The following is a 21,730-nucleotide window of genomic DNA, read 5'->3' on the forward strand; positions in this document are numbered from 1 at the left end:
AAGCTAGATCCTGCTACAATAGGTTTTCTACGTTACCTTACTACAGACAACACTACTGAAGTTTCAGTGCCATTATTTGTGATGGTTAGATGAGAATAAATTTCTGCATGCATCGGCTCACAAGGAATATTGGGTGGACCAGGAAAGTGCGTTTTGTGGGGCGAGGGCAAGGGGGACGGGCAGAGGACGAGGGGGACGGGCGGAGAGTCAGGGATGGATGGATGGTTTGATGTTGAAATGGACCAAGCTAAGTGGTCATCAGTCCGTTGTTCCATTGAACTAAGTCCATGGGATAAAACGGAAAACAAACAAGACACACCACAGGAGTTCTAGATGGACAAAAAACACAAAGCTGAACACACTAGGGACAACAGAAGACAAGAAAAGCACAGACATACAAGAAACAGGCAGAAGAGATTAAAACAGTACAGCAGATGTCCTGGGCTGGCTGATCACGAGGATATAAAAAGATGAGCCAGACACTCTGCAACATATTAAAATCTCTTAACATAAAAGTACTAGGGTAGAGAGCACAGGGAGACAAAGGATAGGAACTAAAACTTAAACTGAAGAATAAAAACCAGCATCACGTAGAAAATGTAAAACAAATTTAGCTGTGGAGACATCATCTCCTACAACCAAAGGAAGAGAGTCAGGGATATTAAAATTCCGTCTTAGAGCAGCTAGATGTGGACAGTCCACCAAAAGGTGGACCACTGTTAAACGGGGACCGGAGTGACAACATGGTGAGGTCTCATGCCGCAGAAGAAAGCCATGCGTCAGCCAAGTGTGGCAGAGGATCACGGAGAGATGGCGAGGGCACGAGAAATGGCCACCAGCACAGCAGTGAAGACACTGCAGCTATTCGGCAAGGAGCGCTGTTCGATATGCGCCGAGTGAGCATAGGTAAAGCCTACGCACCCATCAACCAGTGAGCCATCGGTGTAGATGACTCCAGAAACCTGGGACGTGTCAAGGACTGATAATAAGTGACTGCAGAGTGCCTCAGGAGGAACACAGTCCTTATGGAATTGCAAAAGGTCCTGCCGTAGTTTCGGCTGAGGCATATACCGCGGAGGCATATGTGTATGGCCCCGCACGAAACACTGTGAAGGAAATGATTCGTGTTCAGGCAACAGGGAACGGACACGTACAGCGATTGTTATCCTTGACTGAGGCCACCGTTCCAGGAGATGAACCACTGTGTTTCGAAACAAAACACAGTAATTCAGATTCTGAGGCGAGCTACGGACATGTGCTGCATAGTGGGCGAGCAATTGTCAGCTCCTGATGTGCAATGGAGGGACTCCAGCCTCCACTAGTAGACTGGCCACTGGACTCGTTCAAAAAGCGCCCTTCGCTAGACGGGCCCCGCAGTAGTGCACAGGATCAAGCAACTTCAATGCTGAGGGCGCTGACGAACCATATGCTACACTCCCAAAGTCAAGTTGTGACTGAACTAGGGCTTTGTAAAGCCATAGCAATGTAGAGCTATCTGCCCCCCAAGTGGTGTTGCTCAGGCAGCAGAGCGTGTTAAGATGCCGCCAGCACTTTTGCTTAAACTGACGAATTTGTGGAAGCCATGTTAGGCGAGCTTCGAAAACCAGTCCTAAAAAATAACAAAGATGATAATTTTTCTGTTTCTCTCTTCTCATCAGTCTTTATAAAACCTTGAAGACTACTCGTAGTGGATGGCCATCACAAAAAAGTGCAGGGTCAGGATGGACTGTCCATTGCCGACAGAAGTGCAAAACACAGGTCTTGTCGGCAGAGAAGTGGAACCCGTGGGCAAGAGCTCATGACAGCGCATTCTAAATGGATCACTGTAGTCGGCGTTCAGCAACACCAATGGTGAAGGAACTGAAGTAAATGCAGAAATCGTCAGCATATAAGGAGGGCGACACTGACGGCCCTAAGCTGCTGCTAGGCCATTTATAGTGACTAAAAACAGTGGAATGCTCAATACAGAGCCCTGCAGGATCCCCATTTTCTTGGATATGGGAGGAGCTAAAGGAGCCTCCAACTTGAACACGGAAGGTACGCAGGGAGAGAAAGTTCCATATAAAAATCGGGAGTGAGCCACGGAGGCCCCACTCATGCAGCATGGCAAGGATGTAGTGGCACCAGGTCGTCTCTTAGGCCCTCCGTAAATAAAAAAAGATGGCTACCAGATGTTGGTGTCTGGAAAAAGCTATTCGGACGGCAGACTCAAGGCATACCAAATTATCTGTTGTTGAGCGGCCTCGGTAGAAACCACCCTGGAATGGAGCCCGAAGGCCCCGAGACTCCAGGAGCCAACACAACCTTCGGCTCACCATTCGTTCGTGTAATTTGCAGAGAATGTTGGTGAGGCTAAAGGGGCGGTAGCTGTCCAACGCTGCAGGGTTCTTCCCAGGTTTCAACACTGGGATGAAGATGCTGTCTTTCCCCTGGAACAGGAACACTCCCTCACCCCAGATACGATTTAAGACATACAGAATCTGTCGCAGTGAGGCCACAGACAGATGTTTGAGAAAATGGGAGTGAATTCTGTCAGGGCCTGGAGCAGTGTCAGGACAATGGGCAAGGATACTGAGGAATTCCTACTCAGTAAAAGGAGCATTGTATGGCTCAGGGTGGTGCGATGTAAAATACAAATGCTGTCGTTCTACCCACTCTTTCAAGGAAAGAAGAGCCAAGTGACAATTGGCAGATGCAGAACTCCGAGCAAAATACTCGGCGATTTCACCTCAGTTGGTGCACACTGCCTCATTGACTGAAATCCCAGGCACCCACAGTGGGATCGGGTAACCATAAAGGCGGCAAATCCAAGTCCACACCTGGGAGGCAGGGATACAAGAACCAATGGAGGAAACATTGTTCCTCGCACTCTTGCTTCCACCATTGTATCAAGTGATGGGCATGGAGCAGCTTAAAAAGAATAGAGTCCCTAACGATGGATGCCGCTTATGTCGTTGGAGGGCCCGCCTACACTCTTTGATGGCCTCAGCAATATCCGGCGACCAATAAGACACATTTTTACGCCGAGGGCACCCGGAAGAAAGAGGAACCACGCGTTCTGCAGCCAATACGATCGATGCAGTGATCTGCTCGACCACCACATTAATAGCACCATGAGCGAGAGTGTCACAATGACAGCAGATGTGAAAGCCAGCCAATCTGCCCTATTAAGGGCCCACCGTGGTACACGTTCAGAAGTGTGACGTTGGGGTAGTGACAGGAAGATCGGAAAGTGGTCACTACCACACAAGTCGTCATGAAACCTCCAATGGATGGATGGTGAATATCCTGGGCTGCAAAGCAAGAGGTCAATGGCCAAATAAGTGTCATGAACCACTCTGAACTGTGCGGGGTCTCCTGTATTTAAGAGGCAGACGTCGAGCTGAGAGAGATGATTCTCGACATCTCTATCCCGGCCAGTAATCATGGCAGCACCCCACAAGGGGTTATGGGCATTGAAGTCCCCCAAAAGTAGGAATGGTGGGGGTAGTTGAGAAATCAGAGCAGCCAATTCATTAAGAGGTACTTCACTATCCAGAGGAAGGTAGACATTGCAGACGGTAATATCCAAGGTTGTCCTTATCCTCACAGCAACAGCCTCTAAAGCTGTATGAAGAGGCACCGATTCAGAGTAAACAGAGGTAAGGACACACAGACACATGACACCTAACGCCCTGTTACAGTCAGTCTGATTTCTATAAAAACCCCAATAGCCACAAAGGGCAGGGGTCCATGTTTCTGGGAACCAGGTTTCTTGGAGGGCAATACAGAGAGCAGGTGTTGAGCTCAAAATCTGTCTTGGTTCAGTCAAGTGGTGGAAAAAAACACTGCAATTCCACTGGAGGATGACATCATGATTAGGCTGGAAAGACAAAGTGCTCAAGAAGGCACGTTACAACTCAGGGTCACCTGCTGCCACCAACTGAGTACCTGTGCGAGTGACATCAATTGAGTCTGAGGGTCCAGCGAGATCTAAGTCCTCAGTGAATGCCAGAATCTCCAGCTCATCCTCAGATGCAGAGCTTGTAGGTTGTGGTGGGGTGGGTGCCACCACAAGTTCCTTGGGCTTTGTGGTCTTCTTCTTTGACATTTCTCACTGCTCCTTGGGTTTCACTGGCTGGGAGGGCTTCACTGATTCAGTCTCCGGGACTGAAGAGGATCGTGGAGCCCTACGACCAGTTGCTTGTAGGCACTTGTGCCACTGGCGGGCATCATCCTTCCCACTGGTGGAAACCTGAGAGGAGAGGGACCCAACAGACCCCTTGCGAGTGAAAGGAGCTGATAAAGTTGGGCGCCTCTCCGGCTTAGAAGCAGGGACAGACGTCCCCGATGGGAAGGAGGGGGGGGGGGGGGGGGGGGTGTTGCTCCTGAGGTAGGTGGCACAGCAGCAACAGAGAGGGTAGTGCCCCCCACAGTCAAGGGGGTACGTGTAGTCTTACGGCTCGAGGAGCCGAATGGAATGCGCTGAACTGTTGGGGCTAATACTGTTGTCATAGTGGCGACGTATGAGGAAGTCATACGCATTGGATGGAGTCGTTCATATTTCCTTTTAGCCTCAGTGTAGGACATTCGGTCCAGTGTCTTATTCCATGATTTTCCACTCTTTCTGTAAGATCCTGCAGTCTGGCGAGCAAGGTGAATGATGCTCTGCGCAATTGACACAGATTGGAGGCGGAGTATTGGGATGTGATGAGCGTCTGCAATCTCGACATGGGAGGCTGTAAGTACAGCGGGAAAACATATGGCCAAACTTCCAGCACTTAAAGAACCACATTGAGGGAAGTTCAAAATGGTTCAAATGGCTCTGAGCACTATGGAACTTAAATTCTGAGGTCATCAGTCCCCTAGAACTTAGAACTACTTAAACCTAACCAACCTAAGGACATCACACACATCCATGCCCAAGGCAGGATTCAAACCTGCAACCGTAGCAGACACGTGGTTCCAGACTGTAGCACCTAGAACCACTTGGCCACCCCGCCGGCTCGGGGGAGGGATATAGGGCTTGATGTCACGGCGGTAGACTATCACCTTGACCTTCTCGGGTAATGTATCACCCTCAAAGGCCAAGATGAAGGCACCAGTAGCAACCTGATTATCCCTCAGAACCCGATGAACATGTCGGACAAAATGTACACCACACCTCTAAACTGGCGCGCAGCTCATCATCAGACTGCAAAAGAAGGTCCCTATGGAAAATAATACCCTGGACCATACTTAAACTCTTATGGGGCGTGATGGCAACTGCAACATCCCTCAACTTCTCATGACTGAGTAACCATTGTGACTGGGCAGAGGATGCCGTTTTTATCAATACTGACCCAGAGCGCATTTTGGACAAGCCCTCTACCTCCCCAAACTTGTCCTCTAAATGCTCTACAAAGAACTGAGGCTTCACAGACACAGAGGATTCCCCATCAGCTCTCGTACATACTAGATACTGGGGTGAATAAGTCTCACTATCAGCCTTAGCCCTTTGTTCCTCCCATGGTGTGGCCAAGGAGGGGAACAATTTGGGGTCTTCCGTATTTGCATTAAATTGAGCCCTTGAATGCTTAGAAACTGCTGGTGGCTGGCCACCACCAAGCGATGATGTACCACACTTCATTGCCCTGATGCCACCCACTCCGACCGAGGGACCTCCCCACGGGCACCATCCAGACACATCAAGGGCCACTTGGCAGGAAGGCTATTGCCAGGAGTCCCGATGCCCCAGGGAGATAGGCATCTACTCCTTGGCATACATGGGGAGTTAACGGCACACGCATCAGCAGAGCGATCCCTGAGTTGTCAGGGGGCTGCAACCAACAGGGTACATGGAGGCCCCACCATAATGGACTGGCTAACGGGCTGGATATTAGGTGCAAGGAAGTCCATGGTCATCACCTCCGCAGAAAGCAACACTGTAGTACATGGCAGAAATAGCTCCCAGGAATGTATCCTCACCTAAGAGATGAAGAACGAGCGGGACTGCAATGTGGCGACGAGAAAACTGGCTAGTATCAATGCATGAGGGACACAATGCACCATGTAAAGTGCCATTCCCCAATTGGGTTGCTCCTCGGAATAATTTTGAAATATGGAGGTCAAACCCGAGAGAGGGCCATCACATAAGGGCCGGAACATTTGAGACTCCTTTTAGTCACCTCTTACAACAGGCAGGAATATCGCAGGCCTATTCTTACCCCCGAACCCGCAGGTGGCGGGGCAGAATGGCAGGGCACGGCCAGAGAGCCAGGGCACGGCCAGAGTGTTGGGGGACGGTTAGCAACATTTTCAAAAATAACAGGTCATCTTATCCTAAAGTGAAGAAATGATAGATCTGAAAAGAAAGAAAAGAAAATGAGTGAACCACAACTTTGATATCCTTTTAAAGTGGGTACCCATGGGAAAAGTTGCAGGACCAGTTGGCACCAAAATCAGAACAGCCTACACTAACTAAATAAATTTTGCCATAGTGCAGGATAAGTAGAAAAATCAAGTAGAAAGTAGTAAGTAGAAAAATTGGCACCAAAATCAGAACAGCCTACACTAACTAAATAAATTTTGCCATAGTGCAGGATAAGTAGAAAAATCACGTACATGAATAAAGGCAAGAGGGGCACTATTTATCATTGGGACATTGCATGCTAAACACTGTGGAGTTCCTACCAATCCTTCTGACTGATGAGAATGTTAATTATTCACATTTACAGCACACATTATACAGTTTAAATTAATATCAGTTTGCAGACATATTTACCAGCAAATTTGCATCATATTATGATCTGAATGAATAACAGCTGGAAATACTTTTCCTTTTAATTTAACATAAATAGCCATTTTAAAATACCAAAGAAACAAACCTGATAAATGCAGCATCTAGATCCCAGTCAGAAAGCAAAGGTAAATAGGTCTCCTCGCCACAGTCATCATATGCTCTGTAGCACACTGTGAAATCCCTGAAGGTAGATACAAAATACAACTTAATTCAGAGTTAGGATTAACAGGAGCAAATACAAAGACTATATATGGTGTACATTTGCCATGAATAACAGGAATGCAGCAGAGCTCAAGACAAAATCATTGTCAGCGCACTCAAAAGTAATGAAAATGGAAAATCCATCATAACGTCAATATGATTTCTATTGAAATATAGTGCATCCCAAATCTTGTGTTGGATAAAATTATCTCTCAAATTTGATGACAGAATGTGTGTGTTATTCAACCAAATGACCTATTTCTCTACAAAAAAAAATTATTTTGTCTTAACTTACTTTTGTATGCAAGACACAAAATCATTTTCTGCCTTATTTATTCATTTCAGTAATAATGCTCACAAACAAAATCGTCATCCTCATTGTCATAATCATAACAAAAAATAATTTGGGAAAAATCAACCTATGTAAAGCAAATTTGCAAAAATTTACACCAATGGATTCCTTAAATGCATGATTCAGAAACTGGCTGTGCCATTAGCATTTATGTTGTAAATGGGAATAAGATTGGGCTGTAATGTCCTTTTGATGATGAGGTAATCAGCCATGTCATTTTCAAATGAGCTACTCTGATATTCCCCTTAACCAATGTAGGGGAAGAACACTGGAATAACTAAATAAGGATGGCAGGACGAGGATGTCAGTCCTCCTCCCAAATTTAAGTTCAGTGTCTTAGTCACTACATCAGATAACATGGCATTACTGTTATAGCAGAGTTGATTTCTCAGAATTCAGCTAGTGAGCTAAGAGATGCAGCTGTTTACATATGGATTACATTATGGATCTTGCAGTACTTGCAGAACACATACTGATCAAGGCTGCCCCATTTATTTACATTTATTTTGCATCTACTTAGTCTCTAAACTATTGAGGCAGCAAGGGAGGGATACAGCCAAGCCAACTATTCCAAACTGTGAAAGGAATTTTTCCCTAATTCACTTCACATGAGCACAAAGTTTCTCCAATAAGGCATTGGCTAATTTCCTACCTCTCACTTCAACTATACTGAATGTTTACACACAAAGCCTGTATCAACGGATGACAGAGTTTACTCTATAAAACAATATGAAATTTCTGGTTTTTCTCAAAGATAAAATTCGTCACTGCATATCTTGTATTTATATTTTGAGTTCAAATCTATTGTCTCAGTAAGGACTATGGCATTTTAGTTGTACATTCAGTCTACAAGAAAACACATGTATAAAACATTAACATTGTAATCCAAGTAACATGTGATATTCTGTTATTAAGGTTACCACCCCTTGAAACACGCAGTCAAACAAAACCACCTTGAAGAAGATCACTTGCAACAATGACTGAAACATCGGTAGTTTTACATGCTGACAATGCGATCACAAACCCAGAAAAATTTTATTGACTGTGTAAATGGTTACAGAAGCCTACGTTTATAAGCAGTCAATATGTTTAACACTGTGAAACAATGTGTAAAACAATGTGTTGCTATTAGACATCACTACATTACAATGTTTTCTTTGCAAGAGAATTAAGGAGACTGCCAGATATCACTATTTATCAAGGCAGTTATTAGGTCATCCAAGAAGTAGCAATCACAATAAGTCCTGTCTGACTTTCCAAATTCAGTACTACCCGGTAATACAGGAAGCAGGCATGCAGATCCTTCTGGTAAATTCCATCCCCCCTCAACACTGAAACTTTCAGAAAACAGACTGGTCCAACTACTCTAAAAACCTGGATACGATCTTGGGATGGATTTGCCCATGATCAATAACTGTGACAGATTCATGTGTGCACTCACAGCACAGCAAGAAAGTCTACTCCCAGAGGATACCAAAAGGAGAACATTTCTGGGTGGCTTGAGATTGGTGAGAACCTGTATAAGGACTTCCTCACAACTGTAGCACAAGAAATAGCATGCTAACTGATGCACAGTCTTGATGTTGAGCCCCACCAGAAATGACTGGACACAGTTGAAAAGGGATCAATAGCCTTTGTAGTCTGGTCCCTTCAACCCCCACAAATGAACTAACCAACCAACCAACCAAACAACAGTTGAAAAACTTGACTTCAAACAATTAAGCAGAAAAGACTGGTCTCCATTACGCAACTTGGGAAGTGGAAAGCTAGTAACATGCAATAACAATCTTGTGAAACCAAATACATTTGATGCCCACATTGTCTCAACATATAAACCATTTATTTCGGACCTCAACGCCATACAAGTGAAGTGAAACCTGAGATGCATTGTGGCAGATTGTTCACACCGTAGTCCATATTCTTTCCCATTCACTCCTGAAGATGTTTCAATAGTCTTTGAAGATAATAAATCTGGTAAAGCTCCAAGCTATGATGGCATATGCCCAGAATCCCTCCTGCATTGTGTCAAGTATGTTAAAATGTGGGCAGCTCACCAATCTTCTGCAAACAGAATCCATTCCACAACTTATGAAACACAGAAAGCTCATTTGTATCTTAAAACCAGGAAAACCCAACAAAAAAATCACAAAGGTACTGTCCTATTGCCCTTCTGAGTATGATGTACAAATTACTTGTGAGGTCGCCATATCCAGAAACAGCTAAAGACCCCTGCTGTACTTATTGATCTGTCTGCAGCTTATGATTCCATGTGGTGGCAGAGAGTTGTCTGTCAGTTGCTCTGTGTACTACCCTGCAGAAGAATAGCACAACTACTCAACAATTGGTTGATTGCCAGAACATTTAAAGTAATTATAGGCAATGCCACTAGCGATCAGAAGACTGTTAACAATGGCTTACCTCAAGCCTTTGTCCTAGCTCTGCTACTATTTAGCTTGTACACTGCATATATGCCAGCCACTCAGTTCAGGAAGTTTGGTTATACTGATGACTGGGGATTCCAGCCCTAATGAAACTGAATCCACATGCTTTCATCTCAGTATGAGGGCCGTTCAATAATTATCGTAACACATTTTATTTGTGAAAGCATGTCATTTTATTCAGGATTCCAAAACACTATATTATTCCCCACTCTTTTGTCTATAAAATCTACTTTTCAATATAATCTCTGATCAATGTGACAGCCTTATGCCACCTTACTGTAAGGGCTTCTGGGCCTGAATGGTACCACTCTAATAGTCAATGTTGGAGCCAACATCTTGCTGCACCAATAACCTCCCCATCACCCCGTTACTGCTTCCCACTGAGTGCAGTCTTCATTGGCTAAACAGACTGAAGTCAGGAAGTGAGAGATCCATTTTGTAGGGCAGATCAGAAAGAATAGTCCAACGAAGTTTTGTTAGCTCCTCTCGAGTGTGCAGACTTGCATGAGACCTTTCATTATCATGGAGAAGGATAAGTTAGTTTGCATTTTTGTGGGAACAAACACACTGATGATGTTTCTTCAACTTCCTGAGGGCAGCACCATACACTGCAGAGTTGATTGTTGCACCATGAGGGAGGCCATCAAACAGAATAACCCCTTCAGAGTCTCACAAGGCCATTGCCATGACCCTTCTGACAGACTGCAACTCTGAACTTTTTCTCTAGAGGAGAGGTGGTGTGGTACCATCTCATTGATTGCCATTATGGTTCTGTTTTACAGTGATGAAACCATGTTTCATCACCTATGACAATGTTCGACAAAACACTGTCCATGATCAGTACAAGCAATTCCGCACAAATGGTCCTCCATTGCTCTTTAAAGTCTCCTGTTACGTGGCGAGAAACCAGCAGGCACACACCTTTGAGTACCCCAACTGGTGGACAAGTGTCCAGTTGAGCAGTGAAATGTTGGTTTGTGATCTGTTGATCACCTCAAATGAGAAAGTTCGCACATTTCAACACTGCACAAGTCACAGCTGTGAGCGGTCGGCCAGCATGCGGGCGGCTGAACAGGTTCGCGTGACCTTGTTGCAATGACAACTGATGCCTTGCCCACTGATTGACCGTGTTTTTGTTGATTGCCAGGTGTCTGTAGACATTCTACAAGTATCTACAAATACCTGCCAAAAAAACTCAATGGCAGCTCTCTGCTTGGAACCCACCTACATTATATATGCCATTTTAAAGGTTACATATAGCACCAACCACCTAACGGAAGTTCATGAAACTATAGGGACTGACGTGGGAATATTTCACTATGTCCCACAACAAATTTTGAATTTTTTAACCAAATCTGATTGAGAGAAAAATCCCAGCCAACTGTGAACTGGACATAATTTTTGATAGCAACCACATCTACATCCATGGTACCTTGGAGCTACAGTTGATAGAACTTTGTCATTTAAACAGCACATGACAAAGACTGCAGCTAAATTGAAGTTCAGAAATAATAAGCTGCAAAAATGATATGGTACAATATGGCGTTCTGCACCATTGACCTTCCTATCATCTACCCTTGGCCTTGTCTTGTCAGCAGCTAAATATTGCAGCCCACTCTGGATAAACAGCAGCCACATGAAGCTGGTAGATTCGCAACTACAACAAAGTGGATTGTTACTGATACAATTAAGTCCACTCCAGTATTCTTGTTACCTGTCCTGAGCCACATTCCATCATCTAACTTGAGAAGAAAGAATATCCTTCAGAGAGAACACAAGAAAATCTGGACAACCAACAACTCCAAATTCATGAGAACATGCCAAATTAACAGACTCTGTTCCACACACACCCCTCTTAGAACAGGTAGCAACCTGTGGACCACAACTTCAACCTCCATGAATTTTGGATGCAAGAATGGTATAACGACTATACACCAGAGCTCCATAGCTTTCTCCAAGTCAGCAACAAACCATGCAAATGATCTGCTGCCTTAGGACACAGCGTACACTCAACAGGATTTGAAATAATCATGGCAAATGCAGTGACCTATTTTACAGATGGGCAGAGATTACCAATGTGGAGTGGACCCGTGGCTTTTGAAGACAGACTGTCAACCATATTGTTGAAAAGTTCCCTCAAAATTTGTACCATGGAAACCTCTCAGACTTTTTGGATACTACAGCAGAGTGATCAATTATACAAATAACATGTCTTTAAATTTGTAAATTATGTGTGTATTCTGTTTGTATTACTATAGTGTTATGAGGAAATTTAATTGTCATACAATCAGTAACAAGAAGTCATCCACCAGTTATATTTCATCCGTCTTCACCATAAATTTGTTCCAGAAATATGATCTGCATGTCAATGTTTCACACTACAATAATCCTTGGAATGGTCAGTACTTTTGTGTCTTAAACTAACCCCAAGTAAACAGGTCACTACCATGAACTGCATACACTGTCAAAACAAAAATCGACACAGACAATGGCTGAAGATGCCACATAATGTTACAACTGTCAGCACCAATAGCACTCACAAACAAAGCCAGAATTATCATGCACAGGAACACACACTCAATGGAATTCCAAAGCAAAGACCAGACCAGGTCCAGAAAAGTGAGGTGAGAGTTATATTTGAGAATCAGCATAACAAAGGTTTTTGGTGAAGAGATATGAACTGTCAATCCACTTGCTTATTTTTTGTATACAGCTAACAGACAGTCCCATTTCATGTGTTTGCTATGATACCTAGAGCCACAAATGTCAAAGGTACAGTTTTGCACCATACAAATAATATTGCTGCCGTTCTCCGAGTCTGCCTCCATATTGCTGGAGTGGCAAGATATAAGAAATAGAGAAATCAGGTGTAATGGGTTGTAAAATTAAAAATTCAGATTGTGTGGCTAAATAGTTAAGTGACAGTCTACATATCCAAAGGGCCAAGGCTTGTTCACCAGCCAGTGAAGTCCTCGGCAATTTGTACACTATTACTTCTTTCACCTCTTGCAATGTTTGCCAGAGGGAAAACTGCCAAAGCAACACACCACAGTTCTGAGTCTGTGTTAAACTATAGGTCTTTCTATACCTGGCTGGGTCAGACAGTTCAAAATTGGAAGGGAAAGGCATATCACCTCCAATAAGTCCATGCCCAGTAAAGTACTGGGTTGCTTAAATCAGCCTAAAATGTAGGTCAATACTCAACACATCACTACAAGAGATGTGTAGTTTGCCAATATTGGGCTCAAAACATTGACACACAATGTGGTACACATATGTCTTACACAAATTTAAAACATGATTCACAGAATAAGTAGAGCTGGAGGATAATTTCTGAAAGCATGTCAGGAACAGCACTGATTTATATCTTATTTTAATGAAAATAAACAGTCATGATTGCAAATGATGATTTATTTCATTACTTGTGACCGGCTTTAGTCTATGTAGATCATCTTCAGACCAGAGGGGGCACCACTACTGACCTGCATACAGGACTAACAAAGCTGTGTTTTACACCGGGAGGCCTCGTGGTATACAACACAGCTTTGCTCACTGTCTACACAGGTCACCGATGGTGTCACCCTCTGTTTACGTAACTGTACAATCCCAAGATTTTTTTTTTTTAATGCATTTGGGCAGGGGGCGGGGTGGTTGGAGGTCACATCGTAGGATATGTAAATCAATTATTACATGTAGCGATCTTTTTCTCTGTAGTTTTCACAATCTGCCAATATTTTGTGTTTATAATCTAGTTCTGTCTGCAAAATCTGATATGTACGGCAAGCAGTTAAAGCCAAGAATTACAGCACTGAATGAAACTGCTGTGCTGGATCAGCAATTGAATCTGGGTCTGCTTCACTGTAGAAGCACTGATTGTTTTGTGGGTTGCATTGCAACTTTCAAAATTGTCCGTTCAAAAACTTGGGTATTTTTTCCTTGTTGCTTTGGTGTCTTAATGAATGCATTTCAGTCTTCAGTAACAGTATGAAGTTTGGGTTTTGGGTGCAAATATATAATATATGGATAACAAAATATCTGGCAATTCCATGTTAACTGAAGCTATTACAGCAATAAAAAGTTCCCTAATAACTATAAAGCTTATCATTCACTATCTGTAGCTTAGTCAGTCTGACATCATGGAGTAAAAATTGACAGGTTTCAGAGTGTCAACTGCTCTCCACATTTGAAATAATATTCAGAAAGTGCAACGCATTGTCTTGTTTATGAAATAATCCGATATAGTTTATATTTTGAATATCTTTGTCAACAAGACCTCCACTACCTTTTTCTTATGGGACAGCTATTCTTTGTATGCCGAATTTAATGTTGCACACAGCATCAATCAATATTTTGAATTGTGGGAGTTTACACTTACCATTTGACCGCAAGGTCAGTTCAGTTCATATACTTTATTTTTAAAATGAGCCTCATAGTTGTAAACATTTATAAGACAAATAAAAGATTATCTATTTCACTATTGTTACTCAGAGATATATCAAATATACAATTTCATTAAAGATCGATGATTAATATCTTTAATTTACATCAGTTTCAGATTTACATCTACATAAATACTCTGCAAGCCACCGTACGGTTGTGGTGGAGGATACCATGTACCAATGCTAGTAATTTCCTTTCCTGTTACACTTGCAAACAGGTGAAGGGAAAGACAACTATCTATATATCTCTCTAGGAGCCCTAATTTCTCTTATCTTAATTTCATGGTTCTTACATGAATTCTACATTGGCAACATATGAGAAAACCAAAACAATCTTATCTTTAATTTGCACTTCGGATCGCTATTCCCTTCAAAGTGATCATGTCAACCATCATCAAGTTTTACAACACATTGCACTTTATTAGCAGTAGAAATGGAACAACACCAATAAAAGAAGTCATTTTAGGGGTTTGCACATTGGACATTTGGACACTAATACCAAAACAGATGAGAAGATTCCACAGTCTTTATCAAATATTATGAGGGCGATGAGACAGTTTTTGCTACTGCCTTTGAAACAGTTTACATATTTTCTCTTTTCTGTTCAGAGAATTGCTGGAATTAGTGGCTAGATCTTGTAACTGCACACACATAAATAAGAGTGAAGGTTTCTTCTCAATGAAGCAGCAGTGTCTGCACTCAAATTCTAGGATTTACCATCTTCTGTACAATAATGAACTGCCTCTCCAATCATCACATTTTAATGAAGTATTTCCTGCACTCCAACTCACTGCCACATGTCAATTCTGATAGCTCCTTATGTAAGCAAGCACTGTCCAGTTGGCATAATGAGGCACTCGTGAGGTGAGGTGTAAGGTGGGTAATGTCAATTTATTACTACACTACTTCTTGGGTGACAGTCACTCTTATGGAATACTCTGTCTCACACCGTATTAATAATGTGACAACCTCTTTTTGAACCTACTTAGGGATACATTTGTGACTGTCACTGTTTAACTTATGGCAGTCATGTGACCAAAGTCTTCCCATAACACATGGTAATTATGGTATTCAATGTTTGAGTCAGAAATATTTGTTTAACACAGGGTTTCCAGTAGGGGCCAGCATGTTTGCAGTTTACGCACATGATAAACTGTTCAGTTGTGCATTTTAAGATACAACCCTACAAAGTTCATTGAAAGACACGTACCTTTTTATTTGTCCCTCTCTTGATGATATACTTAAAGAATGTGTAGACCTAAGATACCTCAAACTTCATTCATATAAATCACAAACATTGTGTGCACAGAAAATCATTTCTCATGGTGTTGGAAGGGTGCAAAGCATGGTGTAAGTTAATGTTTTACAGAGATAAGGTGCACAGTTCTTTTTTGCCGGTGCAGGTAAAATTCTGCAGTTATAGAATAAAAGGTTTTAGGTATTTTTGATATGTCCAGTCATCTGTACGTAACAATTATTTGATGTGTTGACTGATATAAAAAGGGCACTCAATAAGTAATGCAACACATTTTTTTCTAAAAGCCAGTGGGTTTTATTCAGGATTCCAATACATCACATTATTCCCCACTCTTTTGGCTACAAAACTCATTTTTCAACAATCTATACTCAATGTGACAGCCATACATCACCTTAATGGGAGGGTCTGTCTGCCTGCATGGTACCACTCTACTGCTTGACGTCTGAGCTAATGTCTTACTGTATCAATAACCTCCACATCATCAAGTTGTGCAGTGATGTGTTTGATTCTCATCTGTTAACCACCTCAAATGAGAGTGTCCCCAAGTTCCAACACTGCAGGAGTCACAGCTGTGTGCACCTGGCTGGCACGCAGGAGATCGGACAGGTTTGCATGACCTTGTTGCGATGATGACAGATGCCTCGCCCAATGATTCAATGTGCTTTTGTTCTCTATCAGGTCTCCATGAAACTTCTACAAGTGCCTACAAATATATATTATGCTCTGGTTTTGACAGAAGCAGCTCAATGACAGCTCTTTGTTTTGAGCACACCTCCATTACAGACACCATTTTGAAGGTTACATAAAGTGCTGGCACCTATTAGAAATTCATGAAACTATAGGTGTTGAGGCATAAAAATTCCACAATGTCCCACAAGAAATTCTGCACTTTTCAACCAAAACTGGCTGAGAAAAATAAGATGTTGCATTAATTATCAAATTACCCTTGTATTTTACAACTTTGTGCATATGAAGGTGCTCTCTGGAAATTTTCACGTTTCATTTCACCTTCTCTTCTGGGCAATATATTTTCCTTCAGTCCTTTGGTTATGTTTCAGACAACATGTCTACACCTACCTACATACAAACACCACAAACCACAGAACAGTGCATGGGAAGGGCACCTTGTACCACTACTATGCATTTTCTTTCCTGTTCCACTCGGAAATAGAGCAAGGGAAAAACAACGCTCCAAACGCATCCGTATGAACCCAAATTTCTTGCATCTTATCTTCATGGTCCTTACATGATATATATGTTGGTAGCAGTGGCATCAATCTGGAATTGGTTCTCTAAATTTGTGCTATAGTGCCTTGTGGAAAGAGCATTGTCTTCCCTCTAGGGACTCCCATTTGAGTTCACAAACCATCTCCATAATACTTGGAAGCACACTGAACCTACCAGCAACAAATCCAGCAGTACATCTTTGAAATGCTTCAATGTCTTCCTTTAATCTGGTCTGTTGGGGATCAAAAACACACACAGAGTAATCAAAAATGGCTCACACTAACTTTCTATACATCATCTCCTTCGTGGATGGGCTAAACTTTCATAAAATTCTCTGAATAAAACGTAGTCGAGGGTTCACCATCTCTATTATCAACCTGACATGCCCATTCCATTTCATACCAGTTTTCAACATTATGCCTCGATATTTAATCAAAGTGACTGTGTAAAGCTGCATGCTACTAATGCCATATTTGAACATAACAGGACAGTTTTCCATACTCATTTGCACTCACTCACATTTTTCTATATTTGCATGCTGCCATTCATCACATTAAATACAAATTTTGTCTATGTCATCTTGTGGCCTTTTGCAGTCACTCAGTGGTGACACTTCCTGTACATCACACCATAATCAGCCATACATTGCTGCTCATCCTGTACGATAGATCTCATAAATGCTTTCCAGAAATATAGGAATATGGAATCTGCCAGTTCCCCTCCATCCGTTTGTAGGGTACCATGTGAGAAAAGGTTAAGCTGAGTTTCACATGACTGATGATTTTAAATTCTTGCTGATTTCTAGACAGAAGCCTTTCTGTATCGAAGAAATTTATTATATTCAGACTCAGAATGTGTTCGGGAATTCTGCAGCAAAATGATGCTAAGGATATTGGTTGTAATTATTTGGGTCACTTCATTTACACTACTGGGCATTAAAATTGCTACACCACGAAGATGACGTGCTACAGACACGAAATTTAACTGACATGAAGAAGATGCTGTGATATGCAAATGATTAGCTTTTCAGAGCATTCACACAAGGTTGGCGCCGGTGGCGACACCTACAACGTGCTGACATGAGGAAAGTTTCCAACCAATTTCTCATACACAAACAGCAGTTGACCGGCGTTCCCTGGTGAAACATTATTGTGATGCCTCGTATAAGGAGGAGAAATGCGTACCATTACGTTTCCAACTTTGATAAAGGTTGGATTGTAGCCTATCGCGATAGCGGTTTATCGTATCGCGACATTGCTGCTCGCGTTGGTCGAGATCCACTGATTGTTAGCAGAATATGGAATCGGTGGGTTCAGGAGGGTAATACAGAACACCGTGCTGGATCCCAACAGCCTCATATCACTAGCAGTCGAGATGACAGGTATCTTATCCACATGGCTGTAACGGATCATGCAGCCACATCTTGATCCCTGCGTCAATAGATGGGGACATTTGCAAGACAACAACCATCTGCACGAACAGGTTGACGACGTTTGCAGCAGCACGGACTATCAGCTCGGAGACCGTGGCTGCGGTTACCCTCGACGCTGCATCACAGACAGGAGCGCCTGCGATGGTGTAATCAACGATGAACCTGGGTGCACGAATGGCAAAACGTCATTTTTTCGGATGAATCCAGGTTCTGTTTACAGCATCATCAGAGCCACATCTGTGTTTGGCGACATTGCGGTGAATGCACATTGGAAGCGTGTATTTGTCATCACCATACTGGCTTATCACCCGGCGTGATGGTATGGGGTGCCACTGGTTACACGTCTCGGTCACCTCTTGTTCGCATTGACGGCACTTTGAACAGTGGACGTTACATTTCAGATGTGTTACGACCCGTGGCCCTACCCTTCATTCGATCCCTGCGAAACCCTACATTTCAGCAGGATAATGCACGACCGCATGTTGCAGGTCCTGTACGGGCCTTTCTGGATATAGAAAACGTTCGACTGCTGCCCTGGCCAGCACATTCTTCAGATCTCTCACCAATTGAAAAGTCTGGTCAATGGTGGCCGAGGAACTGGCTCGTCACAATACGCCAGTCACCACTCTTGATGAACTGTGGTATCATGTTGAAGCTGCATGGGCAGCTGTACCTGTACACGCCATCCAAGCTCTGTTTGACTCAATGCCCAGGCATATCAAGGCCATTATTACGGCCAGAGGTGGTTGTTCTGGATACTGATTTCTCAAGATCTATGCCCCCCAATTGTGTGAAAATGTAATCATGTCAGTTCTAGTATATTTGTCAAATGAATACCAGTTTATCATCTGCATTTCTTCTTGGTGTAGCAATTTTAATGGCCAGTTGTGTAGCTTTCTTAAATACAGGGTCACCTGTTCTCTTCCATTCACTTGGGACTTTTTGCTGGGCAAGAAATTCACAATGAATACAGGCTAATTTAGGGGCCAATGCTGCAGAGTACTCCCTATAAAATCGAACTGGAATTCCATCTGGACCTGATGACTTATTTGTTTTCAATTCTTTCAGTTGTTTCACTGCACCATGGGTGCCAATTTCTATGTCCTCCATGTGGAAACCTGCACAACAGTCAAACGACAGTACATTTGTATGATCCTCTTGCATGTATGATTTTTTAAATGTGAATTTTAAGATTTCAGCTTATCTATTGATATCTTCTATTGCCATCCTAGACTGGTCAACTAGTGGCTGGATAGAAGCCTTCAACCCGCTTCATGATCTTACATACAACCAGAATTTGTTTTTTAAATTCTGTGCACAATTTTTGACTAATGCACGACAGTAGAAAAATTGTTGCATTCTTCATGCATTGAAGTTCTTAATGATGCACAAATTTCTACTAACTTTGGCCTGTCAACATTTGCACACTTTTTTTGAACCAAGAGTGCAACAGTTCACTTCCTCAGAATTTTCTCAATTGAATTATTAAACCATGGAGAGTGCTTTCCATTCTTAATCTGGTTACTTAGCATACAAGTCTCCAGAGCGCAATTCACAATCGTTTTAAACTTTGGTCATATCCTTTTAAGCCCATCATACTCGAGCTAACTGATGCCCATACGTTATCGAAGTGGGGTGCTAACAACTGCTTATCTGCTTTTTCTAGCATAGATGCTCTCTGATGTCTTTGATGGATTTATTAATTTAGTAGCCATTGCTGCTATGACAACATTAGGATCATTAATCTTTGTTTCTATACTGTCACTGTTAATAAGGCCAGACCAGTTTGTAGCTGTAAGTTCTAAAATGTTTCCATTGAGTGTGGTTTGTGTAACTAGTTGTTTGTGGCAGTTCTCAGAAAATGTGTTCAGAAGTACTACAAAAGACAAACTGATTGTACCATCTGCAGTGAATCCACACACATTGCAGCCTACACTCGGTAAGTTAAAGATACCTCAAACTAATATTGCACGATCTGGGTACTTCCACAATGCTGTCAGTAGACTTCCATGAATGACTCTAAAACTGTCACAGTGGAATCACATAATATTAATTAGTTCCATCAGTTATTTCCAATTGAATTGTTTTGAGTTGCAATCTCACATAAAGGTCCTTAAATTACCCCTGGTGTAAAAACATCAAAAGTTAAGTACGGTTTCAGCAATACCAAAAATAATTCATAGAAATAATTGAATTTTTAAATGATTATTGCTTCCACCATTGCAATAAAATACAACTTTTTTTAAGCAACACTTATCACACATTACACTCTATGTCATTATCACCCATTACATTGTATCATAAATCTTGATAGCCAGCTCCCATATTAAGCATAAAAAACTGTTTCAATCTGATAGTTTTTCATGGTGCTTGAAATAAGCATTGTGCATCTGGTGAAGTATGACAATGTTTAAGGTAGAAAATATCATGGATATGTTTGTGTCCTGCCATCACTATCAAAACTGACAGAAAAAGGTCAGAAAAGACTAATAAAATACTGAACAAACATCTAGGTGAAATGAAGATGAGAAATGCACAAATGCAGTAACTAAATCACAACAAAACTATGTCAGACATTTTAACAATGAATTGAATTGATAATATAGAAATGAGGAGATGTTGGCCTATGGTAAATGTTGCATCAGACAGCACTGTATGTACAGATTGGTTTTGATGTGAGGTCTTTTTGGATGGTGGCAAGAATAAAATCCTGATATCTTTTGTTAGTTCCTGATAGGATGAAGACAAGCAATCTAATATTTTACAAACAGTTAGAAAATCATTAAAACTCTTATCAGTCAAAGTCACAAGTAAATAAAATTAAATCACTTAACATTATTTACTTGCAATTTTAACTATTAAAAGATTTTATTAAGAAAAGTTTTTTTTAACTTTTTGTTGATAATTTTTAGTATTATGTTGGGTGGATAGTTGCCAGATGAATTTGCTTTAATAACGGGTACACAAAAACTAAACAGAAACACGAATGAGGAAACACTCCATCATGCAGCAAAACAAGTGACATTGTTCTTGGATAAAAATCAAAAGAACCTAGATATGAATTGTAATCTGGTAGAAAATGGAACAACTGACTGTCTTATGATCCAATGAAAATTAAGAGCAAGTGGTGGGCAACATTTGTAAATTCAGCATTTACATAAAAATCACTCTTCACTTCTCTATCCACTATAACAGAAATCAATATGCCTACCTGTGTGTCATCAAGTTCAAAGAAAACTCTCACTCCTTTCACAAACAAATAGAGGTAGCAAGATATGAAAAATGCTGGTTGTACATTAGATGGTAAACACACTTATTTCTCTGTTTCTATACCCATGTGGCACATGGATACAGAGCTAATAAAAATCTTACAATGGAAAATCCAGGATGGAATACTGACAGCATGGTGAAAAGTATAGTTGCTACTCACCATATTGCAGAGATGTTGTGTCGCAGATAGGTGCAACAAAAAGACTGTCAAACAAGTTATCTTTCAGCCAACATCGTCTTCATCGGAATTAGACAACACACACAAGCAAACAAAACCACAGTCTCTGGCTGCCGGGACTGTGGTTTTTGTGTGTGTGTGTGTGTGTGTGTGTGTGTGTGTGTGTGTGTGT

General features: G+C 41.9%; 1 protein-coding gene across 1 annotated transcript in view; it reads right to left on the reverse strand.

Annotated features, from left to right (window-relative positions):
* The window catches only part of LOC126457368 (uncharacterized), a 97,403-nt gene that overhangs the window by 66,260 nt on the left and 9,413 nt on the right, over positions 1-21,730 (reverse strand). The window contains exon 3 of the mRNA XM_050093611.1: positions 6,846-6,941. Coding sequence (XP_049949568.1) covers positions 6,846-6,941 — 96 coding nt within the window. The remainder of the gene's footprint in view (positions 1-6,845; positions 6,942-21,730) is intronic.

The sequence above is a fragment of the Schistocerca serialis genome, chromosome 2 (assembly GCF_023864345.2).
Source record: "Schistocerca serialis cubense isolate TAMUIC-IGC-003099 chromosome 2, iqSchSeri2.2, whole genome shotgun sequence".
Classification (NCBI taxonomy): Eukaryota; Metazoa; Arthropoda; class Insecta; order Orthoptera; family Acrididae; genus Schistocerca; species Schistocerca serialis.